The 17,980-nt window shown below is 52.3% G+C and overlaps 2 protein-coding genes across 5 annotated transcripts; one reads left to right on the top strand and one right to left on the bottom strand.

The window, feature by feature from the left end:
* Positions 1–231: 231 nt before the first annotated feature.
* wdr74 (WD repeat domain 74) lies at positions 232–2,966 on the bottom strand. Its single transcript, XM_023961383.1, has 3 exons — positions 2,856–2,966; positions 1,812–2,460; positions 232–1,063 (listed from the first exon to the last, which is right to left on the bottom strand). The coding sequence occupies exons 2-3, from the start codon at positions 2,421–2,423 to the stop codon at positions 539–541; spliced, it is 1,137 nt and encodes a 378-aa protein (XP_023817151.1). The 5' UTR covers positions 2,424–2,460; positions 2,856–2,966; the 3' UTR covers positions 232–538.
* Positions 2,962–10,063, top strand: iws1 (IWS1, SUPT6H interacting protein). 4 transcript variants are annotated; one of them, XM_020700693.2, is made up of 17 exons: positions 2,962–3,140; positions 3,690–3,772; positions 4,447–5,044; positions 5,437–5,502; positions 5,586–5,796; positions 5,949–6,006; positions 6,083–6,186; positions 6,263–6,413; positions 6,482–6,564; positions 6,638–6,767; positions 6,857–6,974; positions 7,045–7,156; positions 7,561–7,617; positions 8,597–8,653; positions 9,039–9,150; positions 9,253–9,404; positions 9,704–9,845. In XM_020700693.2, exons 1-16 carry the CDS (start codon positions 3,098–3,100, stop codon positions 9,376–9,378), a joined length of 2,109 nt encoding a protein of 702 aa, XP_020556352.1. In that variant the 5' UTR covers positions 2,962–3,097; the 3' UTR covers positions 9,379–9,404; positions 9,704–9,845. The 4 variants fall into 4 exon arrangements, with proteins under 4 accessions (XP_020556352.1, XP_020556353.1, XP_020556351.1 ...); XM_020700694.2 differs by lacking the exon at positions 7,561–7,617 and having other exon boundaries at positions 9,704–10,063; XM_020700692.2 differs by lacking the exon at positions 9,253–9,404 and having other exon boundaries at positions 9,704–10,063.
* The last annotated feature ends 7,917 nt before the right edge of the window (positions 10,064–17,980 follow it).

The raw sequence follows: 17,980 nt of genomic DNA, 5'->3' as shown, positions 1-17,980 counted from the left end.
GTCATCTGGTTCTGAAGAACCTTTCAGGTCGTGTTCATCCTACAACAAATATGGCATCAAATACCTTCAGACTTTTAGTAAATATTTCCTGATGTGAATTTGTACAATGTTCTTTAGAATTACTGCATTTTTCCATTTGACCAGCAGGGGGCGCTGCCTGGCGCGTTAAAATCACTTAATCAAAGATTCAACCTTTAATATTTTCAGAGTAAAATAATCACAGGAACCCGCTGATGTAAAATATTTATTTAAAATAGTTCATATGTGCCCTTAGAATACAGAATTCTGGGTAAATATGTGTTAATATCCTCAGTCTAAATCCAAGCAGTGATGCCTTCACAGACGACTCTGTAAATATGACGTTCAGAAGAACTTGGAGAAAAAAGTCTTTAAGATGGAATCAGGTTTTAAAGCACAGAACGGATGTCAGTTAATGCAGCATCAATGAGGCGTTCAGGTACCAACAGATTCCATCTTTTTTCAGTTCTGTCATTGCTGGTGTTCAGATATCCCACGCTTTTTAAGCACCTTGAAGGCATCAGTCCTTCCCTTTCTTCTTTTTCTTTTTCTGCGTCTCCTCGTCCTTCTCTGCTGCTTTCCTCTTTGTCGTTTCCTCCTCCACTTGTTCCAAGGAGGCCCACACCTCATCCTCATCCTCCTCTTCCTCCTTGACCTCAGCCTGCCCCTCTACTTGCCCCCCCGCCCCTTCCTCCAGCTCCAAGCTGGCCAGAAGGAGGCAGTTGAGGCGGGACTTCAGGTAGACTTTGTGCAGCAGCCGCCGGTCCTCCAGACTGTGGATGCGGAGGAAGCGGTCTAGACCGCAGGACGCCACCACCGGCTGGGAGGGGTGGCACTGCAGGCCCCGCACCCCCCCGGACAGCCCCTTCAGGCAGCCACACACCAGCCCCTTCCTCAGGTCCAGCAGGGCGATCTGGCCCTGCGTGTTTCCCACCACCACCGTGGAGCCGGAGGCGGTCAGGGACAGGGCGGTCAGCGGATACTCGCCGTACTCTGCCTCCAGGACGGGGCGCCGCTGAGGGGTGGAGGGGTCGAAGACGTGGACCTGGGGGGTCAAACGTGACAGAAAGCGGGCGTGAGACACGTGATGCATCACTGAGCAGCTCCTGAAGGCATCGGTCTGATCTCCACTTCACTTCAAAATAAATTCATGTCAGCTGTGGAGTTCCCCAGAGTCCATACCTGGACCCCTTCTTTTTGAGCTTTAAGCTCATTTTTTTTTTTAGAAATAGTTCAAACTAAACAGCTTATCTAGCACACTTGTGATGTCATGGTTTAAATCTTTATTAACAAGAAGAAAACTGAAGCCGTTTAGTTTTGAACCGCTAAAAGGTCAAACTAAATAGTTTAATGAACCGTAAAAACAAGCTTTTATCTAGAAACATTTTACTTCATCCCTACATTAGCAATACTAGCCTAAAATACAGAAGGGGTTTATTCAGATATACCTCTGGTGTGTCATAACCCCTGTTGTAACAGTAAAATATGTCCAACACAAGAGGCCTTCAGCTCTCAGCTGTTAGACAGGAAAGTTCAAAATTAAAAGAAATAACCACGTCAGGCTCCACCCTTTTTTCAACCTGACATTAAATCTAGAAGATGATTGATGGTTTCAATGATTTATGTTTTAAACGTTTTTGAGTTTAGTCAGTAAATCAACCCAAAAGATCACGAGCTTTAGTCCTGGAATTCGAACCAACAACCCGGGAACACAGGTCCAGACCCGTGTTCCCGGTCCCGCCAGAAACCTCCTCCTGTCACATCATCCACCTGCCGGAACCGGCTCCACCCACCTGATGGTAGCCTGTGCACGTCACCACCTTGTCCGAGTCCGGGATGAAGGCCACGTCCCGGACCCAGTGCGGCCGCCGCAGAGCCAGCCAGTCGTCCCGGAGGTTCTTGGCGGAGAACAGGGCCGCCTCCGGCCGCTGCAGGTCCCAGATCTTCAGCCCGTTCTCCTTCCCGCCGGTGGCCACCTTGTTCCGGCTTACCGGACTCTGTCTCATCCGGCACACCGTCTTTCCCGCCTCCAGCTTGGTCACGGGCTCGCGGCTGTCCTCGGCCCACACGCGCACAGCACCGTTCTCCGTGCACGAGACCAATGTGGAGCTGCTGAGCGCCGCGAGACCCGCAAAGCATCCGTCCTGCGGGTCCCCGCAGCGCCGCGCGTCCGTGAACGCGCCCTTCTCGGTGCTAAAGGTTCGGACGGTTCCGTCCACTAAGCCCAGCAGCAGCTCGCTTTCCGCCGGCGGATCGCCCCAACTCAGCACGCGGACCTCCTGGTCCCGGCTCAGCTGGCGCGTGTCGCAGAAGTTGAAGGCCTGTTTCCGGGTCAGGCTGACCCCCTTTAGGATCCCGGTTTCCGAACCGAGCCACACCGAGCACAGCCGGCTGCGGTCCCCCATCCCCGCGGGTCTCAGCTGCTGTAAACAGAACACGAGCCTGGACCGGAGCAGTCCACGTGACTGTTCTTTCACCGAGTCGCACAGTAGTTACGTCACAGTAACTTTTTTTTCCTTCAAACTTTATTGCTCAATCTAAAAGTGACAACATCCTGCTTTATGGATAAAACTCAAATTAAGTCTTTTAAACGTTTAAATCTTATTATTACTGTTTTATGTTCTGCTCTGTTTATATTATTTACTATCTGCAAAACCACATGGAAACAGCTGCAGGAGCTCAGAGTTCTGTTAACAGCCAAACACACAAAGTTAAAAACACAAAGTGTTTAAGAAAGAAAGAGATCATCAATAAACAGGAAATAACTTTAACTCTGTGAAAATTAAATTTAATATTCAAAGAAAATCTCAATTTAAAATTAAAGAATGAAATTTTACTTTTTAGGAAGTCTTGAAACACAAGGCCGTTTCTGTCCCCGTCTCTTTAACAATAAAGGTCGATGGGGCTGACGTCATAGCGGTGCGTTGGCGTTCTGAACGCATGCGCAGGTTTCCTTTGGCTCAGAGCTGCTAGCTCATATCAGGTTCATCTTTTCTGGATCGAAAACAAAATTCCTTCGAATCGAGTGAGGTTCGGGGCCAGCCCCCACATCCGAACCGGGTCTGCTTCCGTCTGAGGGATGGACAGGGACGAGGAGGACTTCGTGTCCGGGAGCCGCTCAGGTTAACCGCTTTGTTTTCCCGGGCTAACACGCAGCTAGCGCGCTAACAACAACAAGCCTGGTTATGTAACCCGGTTAGTTTCTCTAAAACGGGGCTCGAACCCTAATAGTCCAGTTAGTGGTGGTTCCAGGCTAAATACTGAGCTAGAAAACGGTTTACAGGCGGATGTCTGTGAGGACGTGTGTCTGTTGATGTAGCCTCGTTTGCGCGCGGCGTCACCAACCTGCGTCACATTACCCGCGGAAATACATGATGTCGCACCAACCAACGGCAGTTTCTTTACGCGTTTTTACCGGGTTACCGTCATTTATTGCCAGAATTAGCCTCTGGCGGTCCGGTTGTCTGTTGCTGCTGTCAGTCAGTTCTCCGCATTTAGTTTGGCCTTAAAGAAAGTTGCTTCAGTTTCCCTCAGGGAGCATCTGCAGTCAGAGCGTCTGCTCTCCATCCACGTCTGCCTGCTGGAATCTGTCTGCCACCTTTTCCTCTCTGAAGCAGCATCAGCCTGTCAGGTTACATCTGGTCATGATCAACTTCCTGTTGTGCTCACAGATGACGGCGGCGGCACTCCTGTCCTGGACGAACACCCGCTGTCAGACGGCGAGGAGATGAGGAGCCCCAGCCGCCAGGCGGAGGTCTGAATCCCTGATGATTCCAGCTCTGTTTGTTTTTTGGTCAAACTGACCCGTTCTCTCCGTCTGTTATGACCTGATTGATGGGATTTCTGTTTCCGGAACGGAAAATAGCAGAAAAAGTCTGTGGGTGGAGACCTGATCCAGGGCCAGAGTCTTCTGGGTCAGACCTGATCCAGGGCCAGAGTCTTCTGGGTCAGACCTGATCCAGGACCAGAGTCTGCCGGGTCAGACCTGATCCAGGGCCAGAGTCTGCCGGGTCAGACCTGATCCAGGGCCAGAGTCTGCCGGGTCAGACCTGATCCAGGGCCAGAGTCTGCCGGGTCAGACCTGATCCAGGGCCAGAGTCTGCCGGGTCAGACCTGATCCAGGACCAGAGTCTTCTGGGTCAGACCTGATCCAGGACCAGAGTCTGCCGGGTCAGACCTGTTCCAGGGCCAGAGTCTGCCGGGTCAGACCTGTTCCAGGGCCAGAGTCTGCCGGGTCAGACCTGATCCAGGGCCAGAGTCTGCCGGGTCAGACCTGATCCAGGGCCAGAGTCTGCCGGGTCAGACCTGATCCAGGGCCAGAGTCTGCCGGGTCAGACCTGATCCAGGGCCAGAGTCTGCCGGGTCAGACCTGTTCTCAGGTATATTCTTTCATGGTTCTGTCAGACGAACATCTTTTTCTTTCTGCAGGATGAAGGCAGTAACGATGAAGCCCCTCCCCCTGCTGTAAAGAGGGGCGGGGCCAGTGGCTCTGAAAATGAGCCAGACAGCGACTCTGAGGGCGAGGCCCCTGGGAGCCCCAACAACGAGAACAAAAGCGACTCTGACGGCGAGGCCCCGCCCCCTGCTGGCAGCGGCGACTACTCTCCGGTGAAACGGCGATCGAGCGGCTCGGAGGACGAGGAGTCGCTGCAGAAACGGCGCCTAAGCGGCTCAGATAACGAGGGTCACTCATCCCCCACCAAACCCAGGGGGAGCAGCTCGGACCTGGAGGAGGGGGCGGGCACACCCAAGCCTGCCCCCAACGCCGACTCCGAGGACGAAGACGCCAAAGCAGCGGCGTCTCCCAACAGTGACTCTGACGCAGAGACGCCCAGCAGGAGGAAGAGCGCCCAGATAGACTCTGATGAAGAGGATAAGCCGGAGGAGGGGCACAAGGAGGGCAAGTGGAAGGCCGTCATGCAGTCTGACAGCGAGGAGGAGGAGGAGGAGGGACGCCGGAGGAGCACTGCTGCTGGAAGTGATGAAGATGAGAAGAGGAGTGAAGACAGCGAGGAGGAGAGACCAGGTTAGTGACTGATGGTGGAACTCTGACGGCGGTCAAACCTCCGTCACGGTTTGACACGCCCCCAAGAGGACATGTGACCCTCTGAGCATGCTCTGTGACGACATGAACCAATCGTGTGACCCTCGGGTTCCAGGTCAATTTTCCAGCTTCAAAGTGGTTTTTTGTGAAGGTCACCCAAGTTCATCCATGAATCCAGACAGGCTGCAGAGCCGTGATTAGAGCTGTGACGGTGTGGGATTTTTGATCTTCAAAAAAAAGTGACCGTCACACCCCTAGCCGTGATGCCTTCAGGGACGCCACGGTCAAATCAAAGTGGCATCTTCAGCTGTTCCACACCAAGGTTTCGGATGATTGAGTTGAAGACGAAGGTTTCCTTCTGTTTGTCTTTGCAGCCAAGAGGAAGAAGGTCATCATGTCAGACAGCGAGGACGACGAGGAAGAAAAGGCAGACAGACCAGGTGAAGCCTCGCACGTTTACACGGCGCTCCTCCTCCTCCTCCTTGGTGCAAACATGACCCCCTTCTGCCGCCTCTGTCCTCAGCGCCAAAGAGGAGCCGGGCCGTTTCGGACGAGGAGAACTCGGACAGCGACGACGCCTCGGTGGGTCCCGACAGGAGCCTGGCGGCCAAACTGAAGGAGCTGGGCTCTGACAGCAGCAGCGAGGACGACGGCGGAGGGGCGGGGCCAGGGAAGCAGCAGAACAAGGAGAAGGCGCTCTTCGGGAGCGACAGCGAGTCCGGAGACGAGGAGGAGTGAGTCAGCAGTGGGGATGGGGGTGGATGTTGTTCAGGAATCCAACCCGTTTCCTGGTTTCACACGTATACTCGGCGGAATTTGTCGGAAAAACACGATTTTTTGGTTTCTGTGGACGGCGTTTGAATCTTCAGTCTGATCTATGCCACAGGAAAATGATCGCAGACATCTTTGGGGAGTCCGGAGACGAGGAGGAGGAGGAGTTCACGGTAACCTTAGTGTGCATGCGGGGACAGGAAGTGTGGCGTTGCTGCTCCTCACAGGCTCCTCCCCTTCCTCTTGCAGGGCTTCAACCAGGAGGACCTGGAGGCCGACAAGAAGGAGTCCAAGGAGCGACCGGAGGTGGAGGAGTCGGACTCTGACGAGGGCGTGGATCGCGGCGGGCAGGAGTGAGTGTCCTCCTCGCAGTGTGGGCGGTGTCTCTGAGCGCGTGTGTTGATGTTGTGCATGTACGTGCGCGCGCAGCACCAGCTTCATGTCCGACTTCGACTTGATGCTCGCCAAGAGGAAGGCCATCAACAGCCGGCGCCGGCGGCACCGCGACGGCGGCACCTTCATCAGCGACGCCGACGACGTGGTCAGCGCCATGATCACCAAGATGAACGAGGCCGCAGAGGTCCGGCCTTCACAGTAAAAGCCTCAGCCTTCAGAGTAAAAGCCCGCTGACACCAGTCTGTCTGACAGGAGGACCGAACGCTGAACAAGCAGAAGAAACCGGCGCTGAAGAAGCTCACGCTGCTGCCGCAGGTCGTCATGCACCTGAAGAAGTAAGAGCCGCCGCTCCCGACCCAGTTCTGTTCCCAGAGCGGTTCTGATCGCTCCGGGTCTGCGCTTGCTCAGGCAGGACCTGAAGGAGACCTTCATCGACAGCGGCGTGATGTCGGCCATCACCGAGTGGATCAGCCCGCTTCCAGACAAGTCCCTGCCAGCTCTCCGGATCCGGGAGGAGCTGCTCCGGATCCTGCAGGAGGTGAGGGTCCCAACTGGACAGAACCAGAACGGCAACCATCCGTCTTTCAGTTTGACGGCTCAGGACGTCTCTGGGCTTTTCTCCCGCAGCTTCCCAGCGTCAGCCAGGAGACCCTGAAGCACAGCAAGATCGGCCGCGCCGTCATGTTCCTCTACAAACACCCCAAGGAGTCACGCCCCAACAAGGACCTGGCCCTCAAGCTGATCAGTAAGAGTCCGCCCCCAGCCGCCGCTTTCAGTGTCGTGTCTGTGCCTGACGGGCGCCGTGCCGTCCGCAGACGAGTGGTCGCGGCCCATCTTCGGCCTGACGTCCAATTATAAGAGCATGACGAGGGAGGAGCGCCAGCAGAGGGACCTGGACCAGCAGATGCCGCAGAGACGGAGACTCAGGTAACGCCGCTCGACCTCCGAACCGCATCCAGGCCCGGCTCCAGTTCCAGCCCAGAAACAAACCCGGTTTGGTTCCTTTGACGTTTCTGCTCACATGAAGAGACGTTTAGGACTCTTTAAAAAAAAGGCGGGGCTTTCATTTCAGCAGATTTTCAGCTGAGGAACCGCAGTACTGAGCTCAGCGCTTTCCAAGTGAGAACCTGTTCTGATGTCTGAGGCGGTTCAGCAGCTGCAACACAGAGGCTGGGTTCTGACCCGGTTCAGTTCTGCGGCTCCTCGTTCACGCACCGCTCCGTTCCAGGCTGACTCTGAACCACAGGACCGTCACCAGCTGCTGAGACCTTCTTTGCTCACAGTCACTCCTCCTCCTCCTCCTCTTCATCCCTTCTCTCCTCTCCCTCCAGTCAGCCTGAGAAGGTGGAGCGGCCGCTGGAGCCCGACGTCTTCTCCGGTCCCTGCAGGTTCTGTCAGAACGCAGCATGGCTGCACGGCTGTAACTGCACGGTGAAGCCGACGAAGACTGGCTTTGTTTCCCGTAGAAGCTCCTGGTGACGGAGTCTAACTGTAGCCAGCAGGGGGTGCTGCCGCGCAGCCACGCCTCTGAGCGGTTTAGCGTCCAGGCTTCAGAATAACGCGGCGGTTGAGGGCTGAGTTTGTTCCTAGAAGCGTCCGGAGGCTCACCTGCAGCCTCAGGTGAGCCTCCGGACGTCCAGCTTTGTTGACTAACTCTGAGGCCGTGGCGGCCATAACCGCATGGAGGCGCAGCTGCAGCGTTTAAACGCTTCACAGGTTCACCCAGAAGAGACACGCAACTCATCTCTTATTTTGAAAGGAGCGACCGGACGAAACAGAAAATTGGTTTAGTCCAAACTCAACCTCTGATTATAAAACAGTTTCTCAGCTTTGGTTTTTAGAAAGAAACGGTTTTTCAGTGACAGCGTTTAGCCAACAGGAGGCGCTGCAGCCTGATGTGCCGCTCACAAACCGACACAATAAAAGCCTTTCAGAAAAGGATTCTGGGAGAGAAATGAGTCTGCAGGAGAAGATCCTGCAGTGGGATGGACCAGAACATGTCAGAGCATCAGCAGAAGAAGAAAAACACTCACCTTTGACCTTTATTCTGAAATCAGGAGTCTCAGCTTATCTGCGTTTCTTTTACAAACTTGTGACACTGAGGAGTTTTTAGTAATAAATAATAAACTCAAACCTGTAATATAATCTTTAGAAAATCGTGTTTGACCCACCCGTCCGTCCTTAACTTGCTGCATCCCTACGGCGGTCACGGGGTTGCTGGAGCCTGTCCCTGTGGCTGGTTGTTGGCGCACATCCGGACAGCCGCTGTGCTTTTGCGGCTCGTGTCTTTTTTGGGTCATTTTTGAACCGTTGGGCTTTCCGTAGGAAACCCTGTTAACCCGTGTGTTGTTGTTTTTTGCCCTGTAGCTCCGGGGGTCAGACTCCACGCCGGGACCTGGAGAAGCAGCTGACCGGAGAGGAGAAGTAAGTGCCACGGGCGCCACGCTGATGTGAGGTCAGGGCTAGCCTGTCATGTCAAAGGGACACGCCCACTTTTCTGTGCCATTTCCTTGTAAAATGAAGTGATGTTATGAAGTTAAAATAAAAAACCTGATTTGAGATTCAATCTACTCGTAAGGTGAAAAGGGGGTGGAGCTAAAGTTCCCTTGCTGGTTTTACTTTGACGAAATTGGACGTGAGCTTCATCATCAACACTCTAGTGGTTCCACTGTGAAAACGTTCAGGAACCAGCTTCATTCAGGAAGTTTATCCTCACGGGTCTAACAATGAAGCAAAAGGGGGCGGGGCTTCGCGTGTCACAGCTGACGCAGCCTCACAGTCACTTCAAGTCTCTAACCCCCTCCCACAGAGCCCTGCGACCCGGCGACCCCGGCTTCTGCGCCAGGGCCCGAGTCCCGATGCCCTCCAACAAGGACTACGTGGTCCGACCCAAGTGGAACGTGGAGGGCGACTCCAGCAGGGTGAGTCCCGAAACCGCCAAAGGTTCAGGGTTCGTTTGTTTATAGAGTGAAATAAGGGGGCGGTTCCTGTCAGTCAGCTGCAGTCTGATTGGTCCTCCGTAGAGTGGCTATAAGAAGGCCATCAGCCTGCTGGAGAAGCACAAACGCCGCTTCGCCGAGGAGAGGAAGCTGCGGCGGCCGCAGGGCGCCGTTAAGATCAGCATCGAAGGGAACAGAATGCCCCTGTAGTGGCGGCTGCTCACCTGCAGGGGGCAGTAAGTCTGCATGGCGTGGAGTGGCGCCTCCTTCAGGAGACGAAAACGCGGCTAACAGGACGATGAACCGTGGTTTTTAGAAAAGCGGGTGTGGAACTCCAGGCCTGCAGGGCCGCCTGCTGCAGGTTTTCCAGAAACCCGCCTCCTGCTGCTGATCACCTGCGTCAGGTGTGTTTAGGCCCCCCAGGCCTGGATTCTGACCCCCCTGATCTAAACGCACCAAACAGAGTGGCGCTGTCTGCATCGTGGCTTCACACGGCCTTCAGGGCCGACCTCTGACGCTGTGCTTCTGCCCCCAGGGTCCCGTCAAGAAGGGCATGTCCCGCGTCGACAAACAGATGCGCAGATTCGCAGACATCCGGCGCCTGACCAAGCCGGGTCACGCCGTGAAGATCAGCGTGGAGGGAAACCGGATGCCGCTCTGATGCTCGGATGTGTACCTTTTCTGTTTTTGTAGGATTATCGTTTTATTACTGTCTGTGAAACGTCCCGCCGCCGCGCCCACAGAGGAACTCCGTGACGTTCTCCAGACGTCAGGATCGTGAGAACCCGCGAACGGAGCGGCTTGTTTTACTGCTGTTTCATTAAATGTACTGAATGCTTGACGGACAGACGGATCTTTTATATGTGAGGAAAACATAAAACATGTCAGAAAACGCTGGGGACTCGCCGCTCCATTCTTCCACCTTCTCCTGCAGCCGGGGGTCTGCTGGATGTTCTGCTGCTCCCATCAGAACGTCTGCAGAACCGTCCAGACCCTCCTCTCTGCTTCAAAAGGAGGCGTCTGGTGTTCCACAGGGTTCTGTTCTGTGCCCCCTCCTCTCTGAGCCTGGTTTGAACAGGACGGTGTTGTGTGGGTTCTCCGTCTGACAGCTGAGCTGTCAGCAGCCGTTTCTGTTCTGTTTGCTGCTCGTTTTGAGGCTTTTCAGGGTTTAGTTGATCCGTAGGAACGGCCAAGAACGAATCCAACAAAAAGAACACAACAATGAACTGACCCAGGAGAACCACAGACACAAGCAGGTCTCAGCTGAGGTCAAAGGTCACGGTTCAACAGCATGAAGTCAGCCTGGACTGGAGGTTCTGAAGAGTCATTATGAGGAGAACGTTTGTACGTTTCACAGTTTGAGAATTTAAAGAGGGTCCCAAAATCAGAATGTTCTCAGGTAAATCATTTCCTGTTTATTTAGCAGATATATGAAAAACAGGTCAAGAACGTTCCTCTGAACGCTTTCAAGGAAGCTCAGAAAAATGTGTTTTGATTCTTTATTGATTTTTTTGGGGGGGGAAAAGGATGAATGTGAGAAGACCATTTAAATCAGGGGTGTCAAACACGCGTGTATCCGGCCCGCCCACGAAGAGTAAAATTTGTAAGGATGTTTAAAAAAGAAAGCAAGTTTTATAGTCCATTCCTGTGGAAAGTTATGATTTTTTTAAACAAATAACCGAAATGCACAATTCGGCCACTAGGGGAGCAAAGGAAAGGCAAAACAGGTGAAACAGCACATCTCTGCACCTGCCAAAAGCGAAACCTAATAGCTCTGTGTCTGGCTAAGATGCACTTTGGTTCTCTATGAACATTACCTGTTATCTTGCTATAAGGATGATCAGTAGCTACACCCTAAAGACCAAACTCCTAAATGTTGTCAAAAAGTGAAGTGGAGTGAAGAGCTTTCCAGGAAAAATGGACAGTTTTTTTTCCCCCCACAAAGCTGAATGCAAAACCCCCATGCTTGATATGTCATCAACAGGTCACATTGTTCAAAGAATATAACATTCAGCACCACTATGAGACTCATCATAAAGAAAAGTTTCACCATTTGCAGTTAAGAAAAGAGAAGATTTACCAACAATTAGCTGGACTGAAGAACAACCGTCTGCATTTACTGCAGCCGTGACGTCAGTGATGGAGCAGTGACAGACACCTGATTGTAAAGACGTTGGTGCAAACATCCAAACCCTTTTCAGAGGACTTGTGCCCCAAACAGCAGTCGGCCTTTGCCAACATGAGTCTATCAAGGATTACGACTCCAGATCCAACATCTCTGAGGAGACTTGGACGCCAAATCCAGTCATTTATTGTATTTTCAGTTGCTATTTATGAAAACACCAACATCACAGATATGAACAGCTGTGCATATTTATTAGAGATGTTAGAGAGACCGTCACAGTGGAGTTGATGGACACAACAACAGCTGATGAACTAGTGAGCGCTGTAGTTACTGTGCCAGACGATGTTGGAGTGAACTGGTCACGTGATGTCAGTCTGATTACTGATGGCGCCCATCAAATGTCAGGAAGAAGGCAGGTGATGCCACAAAATTCAGGCAGAAACCAGGAAAAGATTCTTGGACATTTCATTGTGTTTGGCACACTTGAATGACAGTAAATGTGTTGCTGCACTGGATTTGAATACTGATATTGACTATCAGACTACTGTCTGGTGAAGTTTAAGTATGAAAAGGAAGTTAACTTCTTATGTTCACAAATGTTCACAAACCATTAAAATTAATTTTTAATGGTTTGGACATTTACATTTTAGGCACGGTGTTTCGTTTTTTTCTGTAGCCCCTCTTGAGTTTATTATCGGGATTGCTTCAGTGCCAGAGGGCAAATATTCAGTCTGTAAAAACTTCAATAGACCAACTTTTTTTGAAGCGAAATTAATTTTATTTGAGATCCAAGTGATTAGGCTGCCATGTTGGTTGAGGCATTTTTTCCAACTGAGTAAAAAAACATAAACAAAGCTGTTATTTTGCTTTTACGTTACGGGTCCGGCCCACTTGAGATCACACCAGCTGAATGTGGCCCCCCGAACCAAAATGAGTTTGACACCCCTGATTTAAATGAAAGCATCAGGGGGATCAAACACTAGGCAGTCAGAGCTGCACCTGAATGCATCGCTGATAAATCATTTAAGGGCGGGGTCCAGGTGAAGCTGCATGTGATGGCTTGATTAAAATTCACATGGAGGAAAAAAGGCTGCAGGTAAGCAGTTACGCTGATGCACTTGAGCAGACGAGGGCGGAGTCTTAGCTGAGGGGGCGGGTCTTGCGCTGTTTGGAGGAGGCGTGGCCCATTCTGTTTGGAAGACGATTTATTCCGATCCGATCAATGGGGGGCACTTTGACTCGTTGCTGTGCAAACCCTGCCCCCTTTCTGTGGACAGATAAAAGGGTTAGAGTTCTGCTTTGACCTCCTGAGGACGCTGTACCACAGGAGCAAACCTCTGCCTGGAGGTTCTCTGTTGGGCCTCCATGAGGCGGACCCCCACTCCGTCCAGGACAGAGTCGTTGGCAGGAATGCTCCTCTTCCTCTTTGGCTTCATGTCATCCTCCATCTTGACCAAATGTGCTGTTGGCTCCGCCCCTGGAGGCCTCACCTGTAGACGGCGCTGAAAGGCAGTGACAGGTGGAACACAGGATGGGACAAGGCTATTTACTGGACTAGAGGATGGTAGTTATGAACTGGGCGTGGCTAAGTCCTAGGTAAAACTAAGAGTGGACTGTTAAGACCGCCCATCTGCTAAAAGTAGTCTGTACAGGGGGGGTATTCCAGGAAGCATGTTTAAACTCCCCTGACTTTAACCCTGAACTCTGGCTGAAATCCGCCTGAACTTGCTTACTCTGGGTATGTCGGTTCCAAAAGACCGGATATGAGTTAGTGTAATTACGCTCCACTTGGTAACCCTGGGTTAATGCACGTGCACGGCAGGTACAGTCAGACATTCTCAATGGATAGTCTCCAAGAACCGCTGCAGGTGATGCGGTTCGGTTCCTGGTCCAAGACACTCAAGAAGATGGATGAAGGCCCTCCCACTTCACCAGGGAGCGCGTGTCATGCTGGGACAGGAGACCCTGCTCTGTCTGCACGTCACGTGACATCGCCACTTCCTGCTTCTGTGGGACGGGGGGGACAGAAGGAGCCGCTCAGGTGAGCGGTGACTGGGAGGGGGGGGCAGATTTCAAGATGTTCGTGAGGTCGCTGAAGTTTCAAATGTTCTGTGCTCAGAACAGCGACTGAAAGGAGTTTTCACCTGTACAGGTGAGATGACGTTCATGCAGACTGATCATTGTTCGCGGACTAAATGCGCCTTTAAGATGTGTGCGCGTGCGTGCGCGCGTGTGTATGCGTGCCGAAGTGGAACGAGCCAAAGCGACAGAGGACACGAGGCAACAGAGCTGCCTCTGGATTGGAGGTTGCGCTCTGCCCGCGCGCGCGGGCAGAGCGCATCAGCTCCAAAAGGCGCGCGCTCTCTCTGCGCACGCGGCGGAGCAAAACAAAGCTGAAGGTGACCCGCAGCCCCAAAGGTCAGGCTGCAGTTTTAGGGGGGTTTGCTCCACGTTCATCCTCTGCTGGCGGGACTCCTTCATGGTCCTGCTGACATGCGGAGTTCTGCGGTCCAGAATGCCCAGAATCAGAACCCTGCAGGACCTTCCATGAAGATGGAGAAGGTCTCCAGAACCGCAGTACAGACTCATGTGAGAAGTTTTAAACCTCAGCAGCATTTCAGCAAAAACCATCACATGACTCCGCCTCCTTCACATCCACTTTTCTCTGATCTGTTTGCAGATGCGACAAACTGAAAAAAATCAGGAACATCCCCTAAAGGGGCGGGGCCTCCCTCCGACCTCATGGTGACCTTCTGGGTCTTCAGATCAAGATTCTGATCTGCTGCTTTTTCATTTCCTGACCTGTGGAGGAACGTTTGGTTTAAAGGCTGAAATCAGAGGAGGAGGTGATGAAGATGAAAGGCAGGACAGACGGCACGTTTGTAGACTATGTAGAGGCCTTTGGGACACGTCTAATTCCTGGGGGTGAAGCAGGTTCAGCAGCTCAGGTTTCAGGTCTGGATGAAGATCCTGCTTTGGTCGCTGCTGACCCTAAAGTCAAACACGGTTCTGGCTTCACCTGGCGGCGAGTTTTGTTACAGAAACACAAACATCTCCCCTCTGTGATGGGGCGGCGAGCGGCTTCTGCTTTCCCGCCGTCCCGCCGTCTCAGACGGATCATGTCTCCTCAGACCAAAGAGAAAACAAGCCGGAGCTCCAAAAACCGCAGCTTCACACCACTGACACCACCTGAGACCACCTGAGACCACATGAGACCACCTGAGACCACCTGAGACCACATGAGACCACCTGAGACCACCTGAGACCACATGAGACCACCTGAGACCACATGAGACCACCTGAGACCACCTGAGACCACATGAGACCACATGAGACCACATGAGACCACCTGAGACAACATGAGACCACTTGAGACCACCTGAGACAACATGAGACCACTTGAGACCACCTGAGACCACCTGAGACCACCTGAGACCACCTGAGACCACATGAGACCACCTGAGACCACCTGAGACCACCTGAGACCACATGAGACCACCTGAGACAACATGAGACCACCTGAGACCACCTGAGACCACCTGAGACCACCTGAGACCACATGAGACCACATGAGACCACCTGAGACCACCTGAGACCACCTGAGACCACCTGAGACCACTTGAGACCACATGAGACCACCTGAGACCACCTGAGACCACCTGAGACCACATGAGACCACCTGAGACCACCTGAGACAACATGAGACCACTTGAGACCACCTGAGACCAGATGAGACCACCTGAGACCACCTGAGACCACATGAGACCACCTGAGACCACCTGAGACCACCTGAGACAACATGAGACCACTTGAGACCACCTGAGACAACATGAGACCACTTGAGACCACCTGAGACCACCTGAGACCACCTGAGACCACATGAGACCACCTGAGACCACTTGAGACCACATGAGACCACCTGAGACAACATGAGACCACCTGAGACCACCTGAGACCACCTGAGACCACCTGAGACCACATGAGACCACATGAGACCACCTGAGACCACCTGAGACCACCTGAGACAACATGAGACCACTTGAGACCACCTGAGACCACCTGAGACCACCTGAGACCACCTGAGACCACCTGAGACCACCTGAGACCACATGAGACCACCTGAGACCAGATGAGACCACCTGAGACCACTTGAGACCACATGAGACCACCTGAGACAACATGAAACCACTTGAGACCACCTGAGACGACCTGAGACCACCTGAGACCACATGAGACCACCTGAGACCACATGAGACCACCTGAGACCACCTGAGACCACATGAGACCACATGAGACCACCTGAGACAACATGAGACCACTTGAGACCACCTGAGACCACCTGAGACCACCTGAGACCACATGAGACCACATGAGACCACCTGAGACCACCTGAGACAACATGAGACCACTTGAGACCACATGAGACCACCTGAGACCACCTGAGACCACCTGAGACCACATGAGACCACCTGAGACCACCTGAGACAACATGAGACAACATGAGACCACATGAGACCACCTGAGACCACCTGAGACCACATGAGACCACCTGAGACCACCTGAGACCACCTGAGACAACATGAGACCACCTGAGACCACCTGAGACCACCTGAGACCACATGAGACCACCTGAGACCACCTGAGACCACATGAGACCACATGAGACCACCTGAGACCACCTGAGACCACCTGAGACAACATGAGACCACTTGAGACCACATGAGACCACCTGAGACCACCTGAGACCACCTGAGACCACATGAGACCACCTGAGACCACCTGAGACAACATGAGACCACTTGAGACCACATGAGACCACCTGAGACCACCTGAGACCACATGAGACCACCTGAGACCACCTGAGACCACATGAGACCACCTGAGACCAGATGAGACCACCTGAGACCACCTGAGACCACATGAGACCACCTGAGACAACATGAGACCACTTGAGACCACCTGAGACCACCTGAGACCACCTGAGACCACATGAGACCACCTGAGACAACATGAAACCACTTGAGACCAGCTGAGACGACATGAGACCACCTGAGACCACCGACATCCCACCCCACAAGTTTGTAGACATTCTCATCCGTGTTTCTCAAACTTTCCCACAGGAATCGAACAAACACACAACACAAATGTCCAGTTTAGTGTGGGTTCACTAAACTGGACATTTGTTGTGCCTTTGAGCAGAGCACCAAACTTTACCCTGTAACAAAAAGCTGTCATGATCCACGGATAAACCGGGTTTGGAGTTCTGACCTGAACTGGACCTTCATGGGTTCTGAAACCGCCAACAGGACTGCAGAGGAGGGAGACGGACAGCAGAGAGGTCACCAGCAGGGGGCAGCAGAGACGCATCTGCAAGGAGAACCAGACGGGTGAGACAAACACACAACCCACAAACACACAACGCACAACCCACCCACATACAACGCACATAAATACACAACACCCACACACAAACACATAACCAACAAACACACAACCCAGCCACACAAAAACACACAACCAACATAAACACACAACCCACAAACACACAACCCACCCACACAAAAACACACAACACACATAAACAAACAACCCACAAACACACTACCCACAAACACACAACCCACCCACACACAACGCACATAAATACACTACACCCACACACAAACACACAACCCACCCACACACAAACACACAACTAACATAAACACACAACCCACCCACACACAACGCACATAAATACACTACACCCACACACAAACACACAACCCACCCACACACAAACACACAACTAACATAAACACACAACCCACACACAACCCACCCACACACATCGCACATAAATACACAACACCCACACACAACCCAGCCAAACACAAACACACAACCAACAAAAACACACAGACACACAACCCACAAACACACACCCCAGCCACACAAAAACACACAACACACATAAACAAACAACACCACACACAACGCACAACCCATCCACACACAAACACACAACACCCACACACAACAGACAACACCCACACATAAACACAACCCAAACACTACAGACACACAGAAACAAACACACACACAAACACACAACCAACAAACACACAACCCACCCACACAAAACCGACCAACACACAAACCACCGAGACACAGCAACAAACACACACACACAAAAACACACATCTCACACACACACACACCTTTGGAAGGGCTGAAACTTTTTGTCCAGCAACATCTTCTAATTTTAGCATTTTCCATCCCTGCAAATAAACGCCTTTTGATTGTCACTTGCACTCCTGCTGACGTGCACGTTCCTGCTGACATGCACGTTCCTGCATTCTCTCCAACATCAAACACACACACACACACTACAACAGCAGCACAACTCATGAACACACAACCTTCTGCTGTCTCACAAACTGGTGGAGTGTCACATTCAGACACACAGTCCTGGAAGCTTTTGAGACGATGATGAAGAGAATGAAGAGCAACGTTACGTACGTGCACGTGTGAAGACACGTGCACACACACCTGCTTTGCAGAGGTTAAAACAGGAAACAAAAAGTGAGTCAGACAGGAAGCAGAAATGATGGAAAAGGTCTGAAAACCTCGTGCTTTTATTTTGGTAGGAATGACCGCAGGTCGGTGTGGCAGGGTGACTCCTCGCCCCCCCCCTCCCATCATGCA

This window comes from Oryzias latipes, chromosome 13 (assembly GCF_002234675.1).
Source record: "Oryzias latipes chromosome 13, ASM223467v1".
NCBI lineage: Eukaryota > Metazoa > Chordata > Actinopteri > Beloniformes > Adrianichthyidae > Oryzias > Oryzias latipes.
The sequence above is the reverse complement of the archived record's forward strand: the minus strand, read 5'-3'. Positions and strand labels throughout refer to the sequence as shown.

Bases quoted from the DNA above. Each gene is read 5' to 3' on its own strand.
- wdr74 (XM_023961383.1), bottom strand. From the start codon at position 2,423: ATGGGGGACCGCAGCCGGCTGTGCTCGGTGTGGCTCGGTTCGGAAACC. The intron at 1,064-1,811 runs GTGGGTGGAGCC...TTGACCCCCCAG, and splicing joins CGTGCACAGGCTACCATCAG to GTCCACGTCTTCGACCCCTC.
- iws1 (XM_020700692.2), top strand. From the start codon at position 3,098: ATGGACAGGGACGAGGAGGACTTCGTGTCCGGGAGCCGCTCAG. The intron at 5,045-5,436 runs GTTAGTGACTGA...TTGTCTTTGCAG, and splicing joins CAGCGAGGAGGAGAGACCAG to CCAAGAGGAAGAAGGTCATC. The intron at 5,503-5,585 runs GTGAAGCCTCGC...CTCTGTCCTCAG, and splicing joins AGAAAAGGCAGACAGACCAG to CGCCAAAGAGGAGCCGGGCC.